We start from the raw sequence: 21247 nt of genomic DNA, 5'->3' as shown, positions 1-21247 counted from the left end.
AAGGATAGGTAGTAAAAAAAACAATTGATTACATTATTTGACGTTTTATTAGAAGTGTGACAGTAAAATCCGCAATGTCATTGAAAAATAATAATAAAACAAACGATTCAACAAATCATGACTCAAGGTAACGTATAGTTTTAACAAATAAAACTATTAATAAAATTACACTTTATATTGAATAACAAGATCGCTCGCCCTCACGCGGGCGGCGGACAGCGGTCACCCGAGGCCGACGCACAGCGGCCACCGATGCCCGACAACGAGCCATCGGCGGCCACGGGGTCGCGGGTGACACACGCACGACACGTCACACAAAATATGTATGTATATAATGGTGCATAATAACATAAAAGTAAGTATGTTTGGCATTTCGTTTACATTACAAGTTATTATGTCATAAGCCCGGTGCAAACGCACCTCTCTCATATATTAATTCCATTATAAGTTAAATATATTACTAACGTCAGTTAATTCACATAATTCCTATAAAATCACTTTTTCCGACGGTAAATGCCATATTAGGAATTGGATAATTCATTTTTAAATAATTATAATTTCTATAAAGGATACGATACTCTCTGATTTCTTTTTATAATATAACTTGAGTGACATATGTTTACAAGTTTAGGCTCTACTCACGTGTTTCGACGATTTCCGATTGTCTCGGTGTCGACCGGAGGAGCGCTTACGCAGACTCGTCACGGAGCTAGGTCGCGAGCTGAACCGGCGCCAGTTCCACTCGCGAGCTCAGCCATAAACACGAACATAGCGATGTCCATTTCATCACACTTACTCCACATAATCATCAGTTGATTGACAGGCACACTGCAGTTCCAATAATAAACTTGTATGTAGATACTAACGATACTCTAACTAGAGACCTAACTTGTATAGTGATAAAGACATGTAAAACAGTATTTATATATATCTAAAATTTCCTTAGAAAAAATCTCTTAAAATATATCTCAATTCTTTTAAAACGTTCCCTGATAAGTCAGGTTAATAATATGTCGATATATTAATTCAGCGCTATATAAATAGAACATTTTCTTATGACTAAATAGGAAGAACATTTAGGAGTGTATAAGTGAACAAATTAATTGCACAAACAGTGAAATATTAATACGAAACAATGATATTTGGGCCTATATACAGGCATTCAGGTAAATAGATTAATATATCATGTTAAAAATATTTACAAACTCGATATCAAACTATGTAAATAACGACGCCAAATTGTCGATGTTACAATTCTACTTTCAAAATTCATACGTCATAATCTACAAGCTGATAGAAACAAGTTTAATTCTACATTCAAATATTGGCTACTCTTCTAAATTCCAACGAAAATGTTTAAACAGCACATTTATCTATTACACATGTTTTTTTTTTAAGTTGGTTAATAGACTACGATTATTTGTAATAAGTACTCGAGCTCACTTTAAGTCACTCATATTACTAAGAAATGGAATGTTTAGTGTTAAAAGAATGTTAGGAAGATCACTAGCAGTCCGCTGTGGTGTTGTGAAGCTGCGGCTGTTGGCAAGACCAACGCGACACACTAATGCACTGACACTGGAGATTCTGCTAGACGTTATTGCTTGAAACGGATTACTTTTTAGCTTCTAGGTGTTTCGACAGCAACACAGAGGTTAGACAATGTTGGGTGATTAAAACAAGATTACAAGCTGGAGTTTAGATATAGTTACTGTGGAGATGTGACAGGCATTTGTTACAAGTTTTAAATTTGTGCTAGAGGAAAGACGAACAGCGTGAAATGTAGTCAAGTTGGTGTCTACACCTCTGCATTTGTTGCGACACAGCCCTTATAGTTAAAATACTGCATGTAAATAAATGAGTTAGCTGAATACAGTTAGTTACGTTATTTCCGTTGAAGGCATGCCATTATTTTGTACTTGTCGATACAGAGCGCAGTATGAACTGATATTGTATACAGCTAATGTTTACATCTGAGGCCTCCACAACGAGACCCGGCGGTTCCATGACAGACTAGACATAACCGAAAACACTTGTCACACGATCGGCTTTAAATAGGTCCATTATTAGATACATAACTAACTTTATCTTAAATACAAGGTAAAATCTCTAGGACAATACACATTTCGCTATAAATGCAAATTCATGGAATTCAATATTAGTCGGTAAGACGCACGCTGGTACATTGCTCGCCTTACAATATTATGCTACGAAGATTCCCGCGGACTCGAGGACATCGGCTCCAGGGTCCCGCGATATGTCCCGAAACTATATTAAGTAGTTTAGTAGTCTCTATTGTTTAATCTAGTGTCAAATACCATTAAAATTAGGCCGCATACAGACAGGCTCCTGTGATTGCGAGGCGACAGGCGCGCGACAATACATCGTATGCTTTGGGTAACAATAAAACCTTAAACTAATTGCACATATTTTCAATGAAAACACGCATAATGATAAAACTTACAATCTATTTATCGCCGTTACAGCGCCATTATATATATTACGAGATTTCAAACAACACGCGTAAATAATTATCGATACTTATCTAAAACCCCAGTACTATAATTCCCTGTTATCGAGTCATCCCTCGCCGTCTCGTCGAACGAAAACTGTTTCAGAGTCGTATAAAATAAATATCTAGTGTGGCACAAGACAGTTTGTATACTGACGCAGCAGGTATATTGATCCAGCACCACAGAATACCTATTTCCTAACAAATACAGTGAGCAACCATTCAAACGCTGACAGTTCTTCCCCGGACACTTGGTGTACGCGACGTAAATGTAAATACATCCAAAATATACATTCCTTCCGTTATGGGACAGCGTTACATTTGGACAAGGATATCTAGAGCGGCTGGCGCGGTCACTTGCGGCCGCGCGCCACGATGGCCTGCAGCGAGGCCACCTGGCTCAGCAGGCTCGCGTTCTTTTGCTCCAGGGTCTCCACCCGCTTCCTGTAGTCTGTGTTCTCCGATATCAGGATTTCCACCTTCCTCTCCAGCTGGTCCATGTACTCTTTCTTTTTGCGTCTGCTTTCTTGTGCTGATATCTAAAAGAAGAAGTATGATATGAGTATTTTTTCAAGGGAAAAATCAAGCAGTACTCGCCATAGCTTTATTATTTTGCTACGAGTATACCTTGTTCTTTATTTTCCTCCTAATCTTCTTGAGGGATTTCTCCTCGGCCTTGGTTAGAGGTAGACGGGTAGGGACAGGGTAACCTTCTGCGAGTAACGTGCGTTTCTCTTCTTCTGTTAGCACCAGGGTTCCAGTTGAACCTTTCTGTAATTAGGAAATACCGAGATCATGTAAAAATCTGTTTACACATACTTTAACGGATGTAACGTCAAAAATATTCTTGCAACGTCTTTACGTACAATTGTAATACCTTAAAAATTAACATAGGATATTACTAGCGCGGGGGAATCCTATTGAAAACGGGAGAAATAACCAGACTATGTTTTTTTGCCTTACGAAAATTTAGCACAAAATAAATTTCCAGATTTCCGTGAATTCATCAACAACCAAAGAAAATTTTAAAATATTTTAATCTTAAAAGCTGTATTTACCGGTTGACTGCTGATAAGCGGCGTGTTGATGGGCTGTCGTGTGTGGTGCGACACGTACAGGTGCGAGCGTCGCGCGGGCGCGGCGGGAGGCGCGAGCGGCGCGGCCGACGCCTCGTGCGCTGGGGACAGCGCGCCCTCGCTGTCCGATGACGACAGGGACGATGGCGGCGTCGGGGGCAAGTTGAACCCTGGAGTGGAAAGCAGTAGGTTAGCTTGGAGGCCTAGCTACACTGGTTTAAGAAAGTATAAACTTTTCTAGAAACAGTACTGATGTGAAGAATGATTTCTGTTGGATCGGAATTTAAAAGATTTGGTTATTGATTTCTGATTTATGATGATCTTAATGATATGAGAGCATCGCCCAGGAAGTTTAAAAACAAATTATGTTTGCAATTTTCTTTAACAGCTGAGAAGTTAATTTTGAGCAACTTTTGAGGACTTCTTTGTCTTAAAAGATTTAGTATAGATCTCTTCAGCATAGAAAAAGTAATAAAATCAAATGTACCTGAAGCTCCCGAACTAGAGGTGACTTTGATGGATAGTTTGTTGGAGTTGAGCGAGGTGGCGAGCCGCGGCGCCGCGCTCAGCAGCAGCTGTGGCATCCCCGCTGCGCCCACCTTCTGTAGGACTGCTTGCGGCATGTGGATTGTACCAGTCTATGAAAGATGGTAGGATTTTGTTAATATTCATCATCCTCATTATCGGCTAATCGCAGTCCACTGCGCAGCCTACAAACTAACCGTCCGTTGATTTTATCCTTTTAGAGATTTGGTTTTTATTTACTTGTCCAAAAACAGAGGAGGTGAACAAATTGTGTATTCACAACACTCAAATGTCATGTATGCTGTGGAATGAGCTGAAATATCTACCACAAGCTGGAACGTAAAGGAATGCAAACTACAGTATTGTGAGACGCTGTGTTTTCGTACATAATCGTTAAAGATTCCGCTGCGAGTCTTCGTTAAAACCATCGAGTGGAGATAACAATTAGCCTCGTAATTACTTGTGATCTCACGCACGCTATGAAAAATATGCTGAGTGCATGTCTGTACAGTATAAACTTTAAGTTCCGTAGTATTTTATGAGATTTAACGACTTCTGGTGAACCTATTTCGTGAATGAGTTTTCACGCTTTCACAGCTACATATTTGAGTATGATAGCGTGAATAAAAATACTATTATAGATAGTACTTATCGTTTATTTCATTAGATTAAAATTTCTTTAACCTAGGTTCGGGATACTAAAAACTCTTTACTGCAAACTGAATTAATGGCATTGGCAAACACAAATACATTTTCCTTTTTATCTAAAAAATTTGTGCACAACAATTCAGTGTTACAGAATCATACATAAAAGCTAGCAATTTTAACCGTTCCGATTACAGGTGAAAGCTACAAAGAGTGGCGCACGAGATATTTGAACTCTAACGACCTTCTGTTTTTGGATATTCGTGTCACTAGATGCGAAAAGGAGGCGAAATACTGAGTCATACTATATTTTAATTTAAAAAAGATAATCGTAGTATTTGAGTATTAGGTAAATAGATTAGATAACTATTCAGGTGACGCATCTGAAAATTATCCTGCAACAAAACCAAAAGAAAAAAATAGTTGTGACAAATCCAGCAATGACATAAACAACTATCTCTGTTAATGCAGTTTTGGCGAGTCACTCCGTATTCTTAAGAAACATAGCTAATTTAAGAACACCGTTACATAATTTGAGGTGAGTCTTAAAAGCAAAATGCGCTTAGTCCGTTAATTATTAATATGACTTTAATAAAAGCAACGACTGATTATTTTAATCGTGATCTGGATAAGTGTGCATTCCGATGGCGAATATTAGTACATATGAGAAGATGCTTATTCCTCTTATGTTTTTCTGCTTGAAGGCAACATTAAACTAAGAATTTGATATTGCTACTATTAAAATTAGGAAGTACCTAAGTCCTAAGCGACGAGTCCCCGATAACTTTAGTCTCCAACGAAGTGGATTCATGTACGAATTTCTTTTACAAATGTTATTGAGTAGTTATTAAAGATTTCATACAATTTTCTGTACTGGTCGACTAATCGCTTGGACACGAATGTCACCCATTTACGAAAATTTAAATCCATTCACATGGTAACAGGGAGCTTACTTCCAACTCTTAAAGGTTTTTTGCAGGTTTTTGGAAGAGGGATGCCTCTATATGTCGTGTATAGCGCCGTCGCTGTTTCACAACTGCACCAATCTTAGCGAGGGGAACTTAGGAGAAACTTACCGTATGGTCAATAACATAGTCGAGGTGTGCGACAGGCGTGCCGGGGGTGGGTGAGGGCGGGCAGGAGGACGCTGGAGACTCTGGCTCAGACTTGGGCTCCGCCTTCACCTCCCGAGGAGGCGATTCGCTGGACCTCCGCCGGCTACTCCACGCGCTGGCTGGCATCGCTGGGTAGCATTCGTCTTCCATGTCTGGAAATTTAAATTAAATGTGTAAATATTATTGAAGTGATAATTTTTTGTGGACTAGTAAAGTACTCTGTAACGTAACGCTTTACGGCGTCATTTTGTCTGGCTTTCTTTTCTCCTACGCGTACGGCAGCAATAGGCAGGCTCCTGCTCTTTAATTTGAATCCAAAGCGAGCCTTACGGCAAGAACAGCTTGAAATAAGTTAGTAAATTAGTTTAAGTTATCACTTCTGTCGTGCGTCGACAGTCACACAAGTTTCTTTTAGCCTTTTGTTTTTGGTACTAGATGTCCAGCGTCACTTCTTATAGACTCTTTGCTGAACGCACACTCGCTTCTAACTGCAATGGCTTTAGTTTGAGAGGTTCAGGTGATAATCTAAATTGCTCTAATATGAGCCTTTAAAGGTGGCTCACTGAAGAAAATGCCTATTACAGTAGATGGTCTACTGCCACATCTTAAAAGAATATTATTATGGTTGTGGAGGCCTGACAGCGCTATACACGATATAGAGTGGTATCTCTCTTCCACACTCGATAATGTTACTTTGATGACGTGGCAGGAGGCTCCCAGGAATCTTCCATTGAGAGTATTATGTGTTCTTCGTGATTATCGTAATTAAGTACACGTACATATGTATATTAAATAAATTTAAGTGTAAAATATAGAGCAAAAAAATCTAACAGCTGATTTCCTGAGGATTCGCTTGACTGCCAGTAATTGCAATACTCGGTTGCCTCTAGGTACAATGCGGCCAATGTAATTTGGCACGTCTGTAAGGAGTTGGCAAAATCGTCGTCTCTGTCTCACACAACGTGCTACAACACTTCGATCTCACATCAACAATCTTTTGTCCTTTTCACAAAGCGCTAAGTTAAGTTGGCGATACTGTAACATTTTGGTGGGAAGTGAGGGTAGTTGCGTGTTGCCAACGCTTCGGCGTTCGTGCGAGTGATTGGAGTTTCTACATTAATTGATTCATGTTTACGTTGCTTCAATAAGTCGTGTTAATGGGATGCCGTAAAGATAGATGTAATTGGAAAATATTTGATTCGTGTTATGAATTATAAAATTTAATTCGTGGTACGAAGTTTTCAGGAAGGATTTTAGACAAGAGTATGCCTAATGAGAAGAAAATTAAAAATATAGGTATTACATAATTTTAAAACTGATAAATTGAATAATTTTAATCTGTGAAGAAAGGAAACCACTTTACAAACGAGGAAGTCCATATTATTTACTACATTTTTTTATCTAATCTATACTTAACAAATAAAGTAATACATAAGGAAGTAGTTGCTGATAAATATAATATTAAACCTGCGATCACTAATACCAGAAGCTAGAAATTAAGAGATGTATTCGTTATACGAGTCAAACATCTGGCCGAAATACTGGCAATAAATAAATATTAAAATTTATTAAATTGTTAATTTCGCGACATCTGTCCGAAAATGTTCAGGTGTTTAGACAGTAGTATCATTATTGATAAAAGAATAGGTACATTGAAATGCCTTCAACATGTTCATCAAGACAAATCAGCATTTAAGTGAAAAGTGTTTAATTTAATAGAACATTGTTTTAAATTAGCCTGTGTTAGATCCCACTGCTGGGCAAAGGCCTTCTCGGCAACGGTGGTGATGGACATGTCAGAAATGAAGGGCGTGCGTGGCCAGAATCTGTAAAATACGGATAGGTTAGGAAGGACAAGGAGTCCGTTTAGCCATCTATGGGATGGTATAATAGGCAAAGGAAATAAACACTTGGTTATTTATATTTTTAGTACATGCTTACATTATAAAACTTATTGTAGGAATGTAGAACAATTACAGGCTACAGGTAAAAATAAATGACCTAGTAGCAAAGTAAGTTGTAATACGAACATTGCCAGCAATTTCCAACTTCTGTAACATTTAAAAATAGAACGCCCCCATTGTTTTTCTCGCACCTAAAGGGCAGAAGTAATATCGTATTGTGCCAGTACCCACGCGTTTCCCTCACAGGTGGTTTGTCTAACTTAACCTTTATGGTATGTGATTTAGGCACTTGACGTCCTATTTCGTTTTATTTCTGGCTTCTATGGGTTTTCGTTTATTTTTATTTTTGGCGCGTGGGCTTTCAGTTTCAAGGGTAATATTAGGTCTCCAAAAGGAGGATTTAATTGTTTTACTCCTTTTTGGTTTTTTTACAATCGCAGAGGGCGATCCTTTGCTTTCGCCCTCTGCGATTTCAAAACCCTTTACTTTTTGCGACATCTGGACACGTGTACCTAAATTTAACATGCAATATTCTACTCCCTTCCTTTGACTAAATGATTTTTATAAACGGTCCTCATAACCAAGTTTTGATCAGCCAATTTTGTGTACAAAAACCAAATTGTTTTTTTTTCGCGACTTGTCTCCGTATACAAAGTTTGATCAGCGCCGACGTCAATTTTGTATGGCAAACAATTTTTTCTGCCTTCTGTATTTCCACGTACAGAAAATTTAAAACTATTTCTGAGATCCATTTAAACATACATGTACAACCAAACCAAGTGAAATTTAATTTTTCAACAATCTTTCACATTGATCCAACACTTTCTAATTTATGAAAATTACAGATCTAAGTCACGTGACCAAACGAAACGAAATGACATGTCATATCCATCCATTTGAACACAAGTGTTTTTAGGCATGTAACTTGGCTAAAGAGGCTGGTTTAATACACTTTATGTAAAGTCCTTGTTGTTACAGAGTCGTGTTAGACTTCGCTCGCCGTATATTTAAGCAAACGGTTGTTAGCCACAGTTTTTACAGTTACATCATTGAATATTGAACATGAACGCATGATTAACTCATTAATTACAAGTTCCAGTTAATTTCTAGAACGGAATATACCTGCGGATGGTTTGTTTTGTAATTCATTTATTAATGATTATATTACTATGATTCTTTATTATTATTAAATAGAAGTTTATATTTAGATCAATTCAGAAATATTAGAAAACTGATACGGGTAAAATTATGTAAAATTATGTATGTGTTCTAGAACACTTCAAAGATCGGAAGACTTTCAATATCAATATCAATACTATACTATGGCCAGCCTCACCCTTTTGAAATCCAAATGAACTTCCTTGGCCATGTGGACGGCGAAGGGGTGTGTCGGACTCTTACTAGCAAAACTGGGTTTTGCTAGTAATTGTTCGTGTTAACGCGTAAACGCTTCTCCGTTCCCTAAAGCAAGGGGGAAAAGCGGGCACGCTTTCGCAGACTACCGTTAGACCAGTCCAACCCTGCAGTAGACCTCATGAGCCGGTACTTAGGAAGATTATTTACGTTTCAACGAACATCCCTGAACATCGCATAATTTTCAATTGCATTATCAAGTCACGCTTTTATGTATAAATTAGTATTTAAATGATAATTACTACTTCCACGAAAGTAAAATTGTAAGAAAGATATAGATCTTCCTGATAATATAAAATGCTTTTATCGATAAGAATTTATTGTATGTCAAGAAAATCGATAGTGGATGTGCATCTACTTATTAAAATCCCTGGTATGCAGCAATTGTAGCGTATGATAATCATCTAACCTCGTTATGTATTCGTTTTTTTTTTGTCTTTTTGATTCTAAGTTTACAACGAAACTTGAAATAGTCTTCTTTTTCTGTAACGGTAGTTGTTTTAAACGTATCTTTAGGAAGTGGATGCAACTGGCTTGCATTTAATTTTATAGGTTCTGTTTTTTCCAGAAATTGGTATTGTTCGTATTATAATTATTATTTTCTCAGACTCCATTTCGTGTTTTCGTACATTTTTTTCCATGTCGTTTAAATACTGTCGTAGTTTTTCACACATTTATGTAGTAGCAGGAAAGTAAGTTCTGAGCGATTCTGGCTTCGGCTTTTCACTGAGTATTAATATCAGATTACATGACATGCATGACAAAAGTTGATTCCATGGCCGTGGAATCACCTTTTCGGCACTGTAATAGGATTAGTTTGATTTTCCTTTTGAGTTTTGATTTCCCAATTCAAAGGCAAAAAGTTATTAATTTATTTTTGTCTAAATCTACTGATCACGGTTATGATTGGTCGATCAAAAGGCTAATATCCAATCACAGTGATTCAAATGACATTTGACCAATGTTCGTTGAATTCTATGACATTAACCAAAGGCCAGTGTTTAGGGTAGTCACATCTAGATAAGTACGCACCTCGTTACCCATTGTGTAATGAACATTTCTTCTATCAATAAATCAGCTTATTGTCCTGTCTGCATACATCATCGTGACATCATCTATTATGGACGCCGTCATCTGTCTCACTTGTGAGCCGGGTATTTTGATAGGAACATTAAGGCCTATTGCAGTGGCACGGAACTAACGAGAAAGACAACGCTGGTGTTATTGTAACTACTGTTATTGCTATGGGATGGGAATTGTATTGTTAGTGGCCGGCCGTAATTTTGATGGTCGGTGACGTCATCAATTAGATCGACTTATTCAATGGGACGGTGTAAGATGATACCAAGTAAAACAGTTGACGATTAATGTGGACTTTCGTTGTCAAGAAAAATGTATCGATCGGTAATCGGATCAAAAAAAATTAAAAGAACTTTATTAGGACACGGATTGAACAAGTTATTCTTGTATTTTGATTAACAACATAAAAAAAAACATTTCAGCTTTACGTAGAGAATAAATCCAATATAAAAATTAATTTTCTCTTAAGGAAAAATACCTAAAAAAAGTAAAGTTTGACCATGGCTTCGTAGATTTAAAAAGTCACTTGACATTTCAAGATAAATCATCGCTCATTGAAGTACGTTAACCCGCGGCTCCTTTCACCAAAATCAGTTGCAAATTGAAGAGTTCAACTGGCCACGATTAAATTTAATGATTGCTTCGTTCAAGTAACGGTTTATATTATATTACTTACAAAAACTTGGAAATTAAACAAGAACACTCGTGGTTGGTTGGTGCGCAAACTTTTTAATTTCTAGTAATACAACCTTTTTTTTCATTTGTATATATTTATGATGTTCCATTTTTAAACGTTATTTTTCTCGTTTCGATAAAGCATTATATATTTACTTTTTTAAGATTGACAATCTATTTTAATTGTGTCTGCCAGTTTTATTTTCTAAGACATAATTATGTTTGACAAATAATTAGTCAATTATCGCCGTTTATATAACAGCAAAGATAATGATACTATCTATCAAAATACTCAGTATTATTAATTTACTGTTTTATCAAATCTGCATCATAATTAGTTTTGTAACATCAAATGATTATTAGATAATTTCACTAATTTAAGGATACAATGATATGCTTAGATCTGTCTGCCTTTATGTTTTCACCCATAGTAAAGTTGCTTATTTATGACGCTAGATGGCGTTAGCAGCTTTATCATTTTTTTATTGAAAACGACCGTCTGGAACTCTTCCTTTAGAGCCAGGTTAAGATTTTCAAAACGGTTGTATTACCATTAAGATAACTTTACATTGGTTAGTGTTTTCTATATCCATGAAACCATTATTTTTTATTTGTACCTAATAGTAGATAAGTATGCCTCAACGATTCCAGCTACAAGATACCTTTGCAAAAAAAGAATCGATTTTTGAAATTGACAGTAAAACTTTTTAATGTTATAAATAATTAAATGGCATTCTAAGTTGCGTTATGATTTATACTCTTTGATTTGATTTACTGGCAGATTGACATTATTTTAAACGTCGTCTCTCTGGCCTTGAGCGATTTTAAAGTTCAAAAGTTTTAAATGACAAATCTTGAACATTTTACAACTAAAACTGGTCATATGTCCCATAGTAGCAGGACAAGGTATTATTATTTTATTATAAATAACAGTAAATATTCAAGGTCTTAACATTTGTCTTTACTAGTTTTTAGCGAATTAATATCTGCATTCAAAGTCCAATGCATAAAGAATTATTTTTAATAATGCCAAATGTTTAAATTTAAAGGTTGGTTCTTAAAGTTCTAAGTAAATGTTTAATTGTAATCTGTAGTAATTGTTTCTTAATGTATATGTATGTTGCAGTTACAAGACACGTTCACACAATGTCATGTAGAGTGATTAACTGATTCTCATGAACACGGGCAGATATAGAATGATACTTTCTACTTATACCAGCATTTATTTAATTATACCCTGTATTTGTAGGTTTTTAATTTATCGACTGTTGTAATCCAAAAAGTCAATTCATTAAAAAAAAACAAAATAATACCAGCCAGTACGGAGAAATTTGACCAGTGCACAAAACGTGAACAGATTAAAAAATAATAGTTTGACATTGGTTTGAGAACATCCTTATTGTTCATTCATATCTGATACCTACAATTTTAATTTGCTTTAAATATCATTATTTACGATCTGTGAACAATAATCACTATTTGACCTCGTCGATATCGGGAATAACATAATCGGAGAGGCGATAAGTCACCTGAACAACAAACAGCGACATTGCAGTAGGTACCAGGAGACTATGAGCTGTCAGGAGTTATCAATAACACGTGGAAACCTATTAACCCCATCAAACAAATAACAACTCTATATCTAAGACTGTAGAGTTAAAAAATAAAGTCTGTAAAATATGTTGGTGTTAGTGGGGAATATTTACGAAATAGTTATGAATCACACAATTAATTTTGTTATCTGTTAGAGTTAGAGAAATTGATAAGCAAGTGTAGTGTTTGTAATTACGAGAGTTTTGATAGTATTGTTGACTTGTTTTAGCGAAATTTTATGCTAAAAATAGCTCGACTTGTCCTACTGTTAATTTAGAATACCTTTTTATATGATGTATGTCTTGAAAGATAAGAAGCTTCCTATGTTTAATTGTGTTGCAATATTTATATGGATCAAAGTCACTTGAAATGCTTATCAAGAAAAAATGCTAGTATTCATCAGCAAAAAAACAACAATTATAGAAATTGAATATAGTTGTTAAATATAATAATTGAATAATAAATTAGAGTAGTGTAATTTTTTATTCAATCTGTTAATAAATTATCTTTTAATAAAAAAAAATTCTACTTAGCACGATATTTCGCGTCCTTTGAGGTACTATCATACACTCCATTATTTCATACATTTCAAATAACGAGAATTAAATTTTTGTTTCATATATTGGAACATTATGAAGGAACATAATATCTAAGTGCGCGGATACTATAATAAAACAAGCCATAAGTTTAAACGAACAATGACGGCATACAATATTTGTTTTATTAATGACATAAGCACAGCTGTTAAAACTATGACCATACACTTGTAACAAGATAGAACGCTGAAATATTCATTACTTATTATAATGGATAAAATGGTAACTTTAAATATGAAAGAGGTTTTATTCATTTCAGTTAACCCCTGTTACGAAATGAAATAAATGTCGTGATCATGTGGTTGTATGTAGGAGATACAGGTTCAAGGGCAACGCAAGCATTTCCACAAGCGATAATACTCATAAAGTCGCTCAAATATATTAAAGTGACAAATCGAAGTCACGTGACTTGCTGAAAAGGTCATTTGACACAAATATTTCACTGTCCACATAGTGAACTTAATACTACAAATTAATATAGCAAGGGATTCAAAATTTTAAACACATACGATAAAGTATGTAAGTCGGATATTACCCTAGAATGTTAATTGGAAAATGCAATTATAAAAGTGTTTCGATAAATTAAATTATCTTGTAATCTGGTAAATGGGACACGGATGTCGAGTCGTACTGATTACTAAATGTAAAAAAAGATATGAAAAGAAAACTTAAAAAAGAATAAATATACACTACGATGAGTAAAAGCAAATGAGAGTAAGTACGTGATTAAGATACTTTACTTAACATTAGGTGTAAAGGAATGTTTTAAATTCTACTGAATTATTAATGATTTAGTCTTTTATAATAACACGTACGACAAATTAATCTATGTTATGTAAATTGCATACTTTTCATTTGCACTTTTAATGATAATTCTGGTGATAAATGAGGATGATAAATCAATACTCAATACTCAATACTCAATACGTTTATTGCACTCCACAATGTAATATAGATCTTAAATATAGTGGTAACAATCATGGACCCTGTCGGGCACGGCAATCGTAGGGGAGAGGAGGAATGAAAACTTTCAATGTTAAATACTAAAAGGTAATTAGACAATTCGAATCACTTACGCATTACAAATTACAAGTTTGTCTTATTATTGCAGTATTTTAATTAAATATTAAATATATATAAATGGTACATATATGATTGTTGTGTATATATTATTTTCAAAATACTTACATGCAAAATTATAAATTCATATAAATATTCTAAAATATATAAATTATTCAATGTCAATTGTAATTCAAATTATAATAAAAAATAAAACATGTCAAATACTTGTCAGATATTAAATAAATGTCAAAATAATTGAAATGTCGTAACAATAAAAAAAAAAAAAAAATCAATCTAGTCAATGTTAGTCAATGTCTTTATGTAAATGTCTTTGTGCCGTCTTCTAATTTAAAAATGTCTTTGTTTTTATAGGCAGGTATGTTGCTAAAAATTGTCGTTTAAATATTCATTTATGTGATAGTAGCTTTTTTGTAGTAATAATTGTTTCAATTTATGAATAAAAACATTAAGCTTATCTTCTTTCTTTATATGTTCGGGTAATTTATTAAATATTTTTATAGACATGACATATGGGCTAGTTGAATGCATCTTTAATCTCGATTGTGGTAAGTTTAGTCTATTTTTGTGCCTTAACACATACTTGGTTTGTTTATTTTCTCTCGTTGTGTAAAATTCTTGGTGTTTTTTAACAAACTTACATGTCTCTAAAATATATATGCAAGGGAGAGTCAAAATTTTTAAATTTATAAAATGAGGTTTGCAGCTGTCTGTATCTTTTATATTTACTAATATCCTTATAAGCTTTTTTTGCAGGGTGAATAATGATGGTGCATCTGTGCTGTTTCCCCACAAGGTGACACCATAGTTTAACCACGAAAATGCAAAAGCGTAATAAGTAGCAAGTGCAGTTTGAAGGTCTGTAGTCTTTTTTGTTTCAGAAAGAGCATAAGAAAATGTAGATAATTTAGATTTAAGTTTTTGAATATGGGATTTCCAACTAACGTGAGTATCTATGTTGAGGCCGAGCAAACTAAATTCCTTTACAACTTCAATTTTATTATTTTCATATGTAAAATCTATATTAAGTGGTATTTTTTGAGGTGGATAGAAGGTCATTATCTTAGTTTTAGAGTAGTTAATTTCCAAGTTATGTTTATTCATCCAAGTTATTGTGGCAGTAAGCAATTGTTCTAGCTTTTCATTTAAGTTACTATTGTTAAGACATGAAGTTAATAGAGAAATATCATCGGCGAACAACACACAGGGTACTGGTATACTTTTGGGCAGGTCGTTAATGTAGATGAGGAACAACAGACACCCGAGGACACTACCCTGTGGTATTGACGCGTTGATGATTTCTCTGTCAGAGCGGATGTTCCTTATCTCATTACTATTGTGGTCAAAATGTTCAATTTCCACTAGATGTTCTCGGTTTTTTTAAACCATTCATGTGCTCTACCGCGTATGCCCATCCCATATAGTTTATTTAATAAAATGTTGTATTGAACTTTGTCGTATGCCTTTGACATGTCAAGTAATATGCCTATTGCGTATTCCTTGTGATCTATAATGTTTAAGACTTCCTGAATATATTTATATACTGCTAACGTAGTGGAACGGTTTTTCCTAAAGCCATTTTGTGATTCATGAAATGTTTTATATTTTTCACAAAATGAGTAAACCCTATTACACATCGCCTTTTCAAAAATTTTTGAGGCAGTTGGCAAGAGTGCTATGGGTCTGTAATTATTTGGGTCAGTTCTAGAGTTTTTTTTATGAATGGGTTTTATAATTGCTTTTTTTAAGTTGTCAGGAAATACTCCTTCTTCGAAAGACTGATTTAACAGCAAGTAAAATGGGAGTGTTAATTCTTTAGAACATTGCTTTATAAGGAAGGGTGGGAGTTCGTCAATGCCGCAGCTTTTTTTACTCTTTAAGTTTCTTATTAGATCGTATACTTCTTGAGGATCTACAGGTCGAAGAAAGAAGGTGTTTTCAATGGGACATAGGACTTGTACGTTTGTACCTGTGTGTTCGCTAGACTCACTACTTGCCTGCTGCTGTCCAACAGACGAAAAAAAGCTATTAAAAACATTTGCAACTTGCTTCGGGGTGGATATTATATTATTATCTATTTTTAATTCTATATTTTGCTTTTCACGTTTAGTTTTTTTATTTGTGCGTTCGTTTATAATACTCCACATTGTTTTTACTTTATTATTTGAATTTTTCATTTTATTTATGTAATGGATTTTTTTAGACGTATTGACTAGCTTCTTTAAGATTTTTTCGTATTTTTTGTAATAATCGGAAAGGACAGGGCTTTTCGTTTTTAATGTAAGTATTTTAAGTAGTCTTTTAATTTTACAAGATTTTTTTATACCTGTTGTTAGCCAATATTTTTTAAACTTATTTTTGATTTTAATTTTACGGAGTGGCATGAATTTATTTAAGATCTTTAATAAGGTATTGTTAAAGGCATTGTAATTTTCGTTAATATTTTGGTTTCTAGTAATTATGTCCTGCCAATTAAGCTGCTGTAGTTCTGATTTAAATTGTTGTATATTACTGTCAGTATATAATCTTTTCGTGGCGTACCATATTTTTGGTTTTATTTTTTGTGGTATATCTAAGTGCATTATTGTACCACAATGGTCTGAAAAGCCAAACTCTTCAACAGTGGTGTAAAGAGTTTCATTGTTGAAATTTGTGAAGATTAGGTCTATACATGTAGATGTAGTAAGTGTTACGCGTGTTGGTTGTTTAATGTGTTGACGAAAATTATATTCTAGCATGAGATCTAAGAAATCTTTGGTTTTAGCGTTATTCTCTAATACGTTTATATTAAAATCACCACCTATAATAATATTACACTTGAAATATTTATTATTTACATAGATAAGTACTTGTTTTAATTTGTTATAAAATAATTCCTCTTCTCTTCTATTCCAGTATACAGTTATAATCAATAAATTTTGTACAGTTAATTCAATTGCACATAATTCAAATACATATTCAATGGAAAAATGAGAGATATCTTTCCTTTCAATAAATTGTATATCGTCTTGAAGTATAATACACACGCCACCTCCTGGTCGAGACTTGCGACAGTAGGATGTTGCTATTTTACATCCGTTAAAGTGCAGAATGTCTAGCTTTTCTTGGGTCAACCAGGATTCCGTTATACATATAGCTTTTAATGTAGGATTTTCTTCAATGAAAGCTTCTATAATGTGGTGTTTATTGTAGAGACTCTGTACATTTTGGAACAGAATTTTGAATGATTCAGTGTTGTCGTGAACGGCGAAAGGAATAATGCATGTTAGAAGAGCTTCGTGTCGTGTTTGGTTCAATTTGTGTATAGTATAGTCTAGACTTTGGTTTCTATTACTTTCCTGGAGAAGTTTGTAACTATTATCACCGTCAGTTTCATTGTACTGGTACACTTCACCATTTATTAAGAGTTGTCCCTTTTTTATAATCGCATGGTGTCCTTCTTTCCTTGCTTCATAGAGCAGTTTTCGTAATTTGTTATGATGTTGTAGTGCTTCGTCCTCTAGATAATTTCCTATTGCTAAACCTGATGATTTGAAATAATGTTTGTTTTGTAATATGTATCTGGTCATATTTTTACTAATTAATTCAATCTTGACAGGCCGACGATAACCATTTTTTCCAATCCTTGTTAGTTCTTCTATATACCCATCTAAATTTACGTTTAAAAAGTCATAGAATATATTTAGAACTCGTTCGTAGAGTTGGTTTTCAGTCTCCCAGTTGAATTCTTCTAGTCCATACAAAACAAATGTCTTATTGTTATTTTCTTTTTTTTGTGGTGTCTGAAGTTCCGATTGTTTATTTTGGTTTTGTAGAACAGTTATTTTATGTGTTAAATTATCCTGTTCTTTCTCTATAAGGGCTATTTTCTTTGTGAGGTCACTAATAATGTTATCGAGTTTAGTTTGTTCTGTTGTTATACTCTCGAGTTGGTCAGTTATTTTCCTATTGTAGTTTTCCATAGCATTTTTTATTTCTTCTTGTATCAAAGTTCTTATTTCTTGTTTTATCATGGTAGTTATTTTAATTTCGTTAATTTCAAGCCTTTTATCCAGCAATTGGCTAATTTGCTCTAGAAGTATAGATGGCAAAGTAGTCTGTTCTTCACTGTTTATGATCTTTCCTTGTGAGTTGATAGTGTCCCCTAAGATACTTGTATCGAAGTTAGACAGGTCACATATTGATGTGTTTGTGTCATCAAAAGGTTCAGGTCGAGAGGTCTTTGTTGTTCGGGCAGGTCTTCTAGATGTGACGTTGGGGTCTTTGGAGACTGCTAAGCAGTTAGTTGAACGTATAGGTGTGTTGTTATTATTCCCTTTTGGTATTTTAGCCACACAGACAGGGCAGATCCACTTATCTAGATTCGATGAATGTCTATTGGGCACATTTGCGCATTCCAAATCGTAAAGTTGTTTACAAATATTGCACGTCAGGTAGTCATCACTTTTTATTTCTTGACGGCAACCTTCGCACATTAGTGTAGTATTTTGTTTCTTACTAGCCATAGTTCACTAAATATTGTCAATAGTTATTATATTTATTTACAAGTCACTTAGTAAAAGTCTGCCCAAAAGGTAACATAAATTCTACCAAGCAAAAAATAATTTTAGCGTTGGCAACATTTTAGTTCCGCTACTTGCCACTTGGGTGTGGAAATGGCGCTAGTTGTTCAATAATAGTTTTTATGAGTGGTATCCTCAGTAGTTCCGTTATCCGCCGCACTATGAGTAGGCCTGGCGCTAGTTGTTAGTACGTAGTTCTACGATCAATCACCAGATGCAGTTGTGGCGCTAGGTGTCTAATTTACGTGTCGGTTAAAATTCAAACGATACCTGTTATTATTTATGTTGTTGTATTTCACTGTTTTTGATCATTTATGCACTCGTTGCACGTGTTATTGCATAAGTGTTTGTTTTTAATGGTCTTGGAATGTTTTTAAATCACATTTAATGTCAAAAGTCTTCTGTTTGTAGTCTCACTTATAAAGTTTATTATTATTGTTTTGCACTTGAAATAACTTCCACAGATATTGTCACATGTACACAAACGTCTTAGTAGTCTTTTGTAACACTTTTTATTTCTTTTAGGTCACTATTATATTTATTTACGATTTTATTATACGTGAGCGATGTAAACAAGGCTAGTGTTGCCAGCTCTCCCTAATATACCAAATATATACCTAAATCAAATATGTCAAGAGATGATTATAATTCGTTGTATTTAAAAAAATAGTACTTTATCTTGATAAGTGATTTAATTGTTATTGACAAACTAACATCTAGCGTTTTAATGATAAAGAAGTTTTTTTTAATCCAAGTAAAATTTTGTATAGCTAATAAAAAAAATATGGTAATTAGGTAACCTAAAAAAATATTTAATATTAACTACTTATTACTACTTTTTAAATATGCTGTTTTACTGAATATACTAACTTAAATTGCCTCTATTTGGAAGCTATGGTTTATAAACGGTAATTGAATATGAATAAAAAATAAAGTTTTCCAACAATGACAGGCTATCCACTTTCGTTTATTTAACTCAAGGTCACAGTTGACAATGGGCGAGGTCATCCAACATAACATAGAATTTTGTAGAAAAAATGGAACTAATATTTCAGTGAAGTCATACTAGGTATTCTGAAGCTCTACAAAAACTGTTAATTGTTCTGTAATCTTTCTAATTTGTTATTACTGTTTATTCAGCATGAACGAATATATATTACTAGATGTTACATAAAATATGATCCCATGGGAACAAAAAATCGGATTGAAAACTATCTTGTTTTCTTCTAAATCCGTTTAGTTGCTTTTTTGCGTGAAAGAGGTACAGACATCCATACATACAAACTTTCCCGTTTATACCTAATATAAGTATGATAGTACTACTTATACAAATATACCTACACTAGCTGTTGCCCGCGACTTCGTCCCCGTGGGTAGAAGATATAAGTTATGATTTATACCTGCCCTGAATTTTTCACATTTTCCATTGTATCTTCGCTTCTATTAGTCGCAGCGTGATGGTTTATAGCCTAAAGCCTTCCTCGATGAATGGTCTATTCAACACAAATATTTTTTCAATTTGGACCAGTAGTTTCTCAGATTAGCGCGTTCAAACAAACAAACTCTTCAGCTTTATATATTAGTATAGATACATACTCATAGGTAGGTACCTACATTATTACACCTCATAATAAACACAACTTTTTATTAAAGTTTACTTTAATTTTCATAAATCAAAACATCTCTTTGACGTAATTATCTCTCCAATAATACTTGAATAGTAATTCAACTAGTACTATATACCTAGCCAAAAGCGACTCAACAAAAACTTTGCCATACATGTCATTTTTAGACTTGATACAAGTATAATCAGTGCATACGTACTCGGGGATGGATTACAAAGTATTCCTAATTTTCACACGCAACTGTCAATGGTCAGTAGGTTATCTCGCAGTAAGATGGCAACAAACAGTATCTTGGTAAATCTTAGTATATTTTTGCTGTTTTTTTTTTGGATTAAAATATCTGTAGGTCGCGACTCATGACTCTTGGTCATTGTCAAGGTCATACAAACATCCTCATCTTAGTAATTGATACTTTTAGTACAATTTTGAATTAATCTTTAGATTAATTAGAACATTTCTCATTTGATATTTCAAAGTGGTTGCTTCTTCTCATTGCCTTTTCTCACCACTTTTTAAAATGTTAAAGTATCAAGACGGATTCTTCACGATTCTTGACTACTGGAATTCAATCCGATCTCTAAATCAAGCGATAATCTTGACTGCTATAATACATGAATTAGCTATAATTATTAATAATCAGCCAAATCTGTTTTACTTAATTATTTCATCTCAGTAACAGTGTAAAACAAATTACGCAACAGTACCATTGTAATGTAAATCGTTTGTAAAGCCATTGCCGTGAAACAAGTTTTAAAACCGGGTTTTATTTTCTTTTAAATGTTTAGCATTGGCTTCCATACGCCATTAATTCCTAAATATATGGTTGATGTTGGATAAATTGTCAGT

General features: G+C 34.1%; 1 protein-coding gene across 1 annotated transcript in view; it reads right to left on the bottom strand.

The window, feature by feature from the left end:
* Nucleotides 1–28: 28 nt before the first annotated feature.
* The window catches only part of LOC113507608 (cyclic AMP response element-binding protein A), a 121537-nt gene continuing 100318 nt past the window's right edge, over nt 29–21247 (bottom strand). The window contains exons 3-7 of the mRNA XM_026890469.1: nt 5835–6025; nt 4076–4226; nt 3571–3758; nt 3140–3283; nt 29–3051 (exon numbers count right to left, since the gene is read on the bottom strand). Of these exons, the coding sequence (XP_026746270.1) occupies nt 2866–3051; nt 3140–3283; nt 3571–3758; nt 4076–4226; nt 5835–6025 (860 nt within the window). The 3' untranslated portion in view covers nt 29–2865. The remainder of the gene's footprint in view (nt 3052–3139; nt 3284–3570; nt 3759–4075; nt 4227–5834; nt 6026–21247) is intronic.

This window comes from Trichoplusia ni, chromosome 2 (genome assembly GCF_003590095.1).
Source record: "Trichoplusia ni isolate ovarian cell line Hi5 chromosome 2, tn1, whole genome shotgun sequence".
Taxonomy (NCBI): domain Eukaryota; kingdom Metazoa; phylum Arthropoda; class Insecta; order Lepidoptera; family Noctuidae; genus Trichoplusia; species Trichoplusia ni.
The sequence above is the reverse complement of the archived record's forward strand: the minus strand, read 5'-3'. Positions and strand labels throughout refer to the sequence as shown.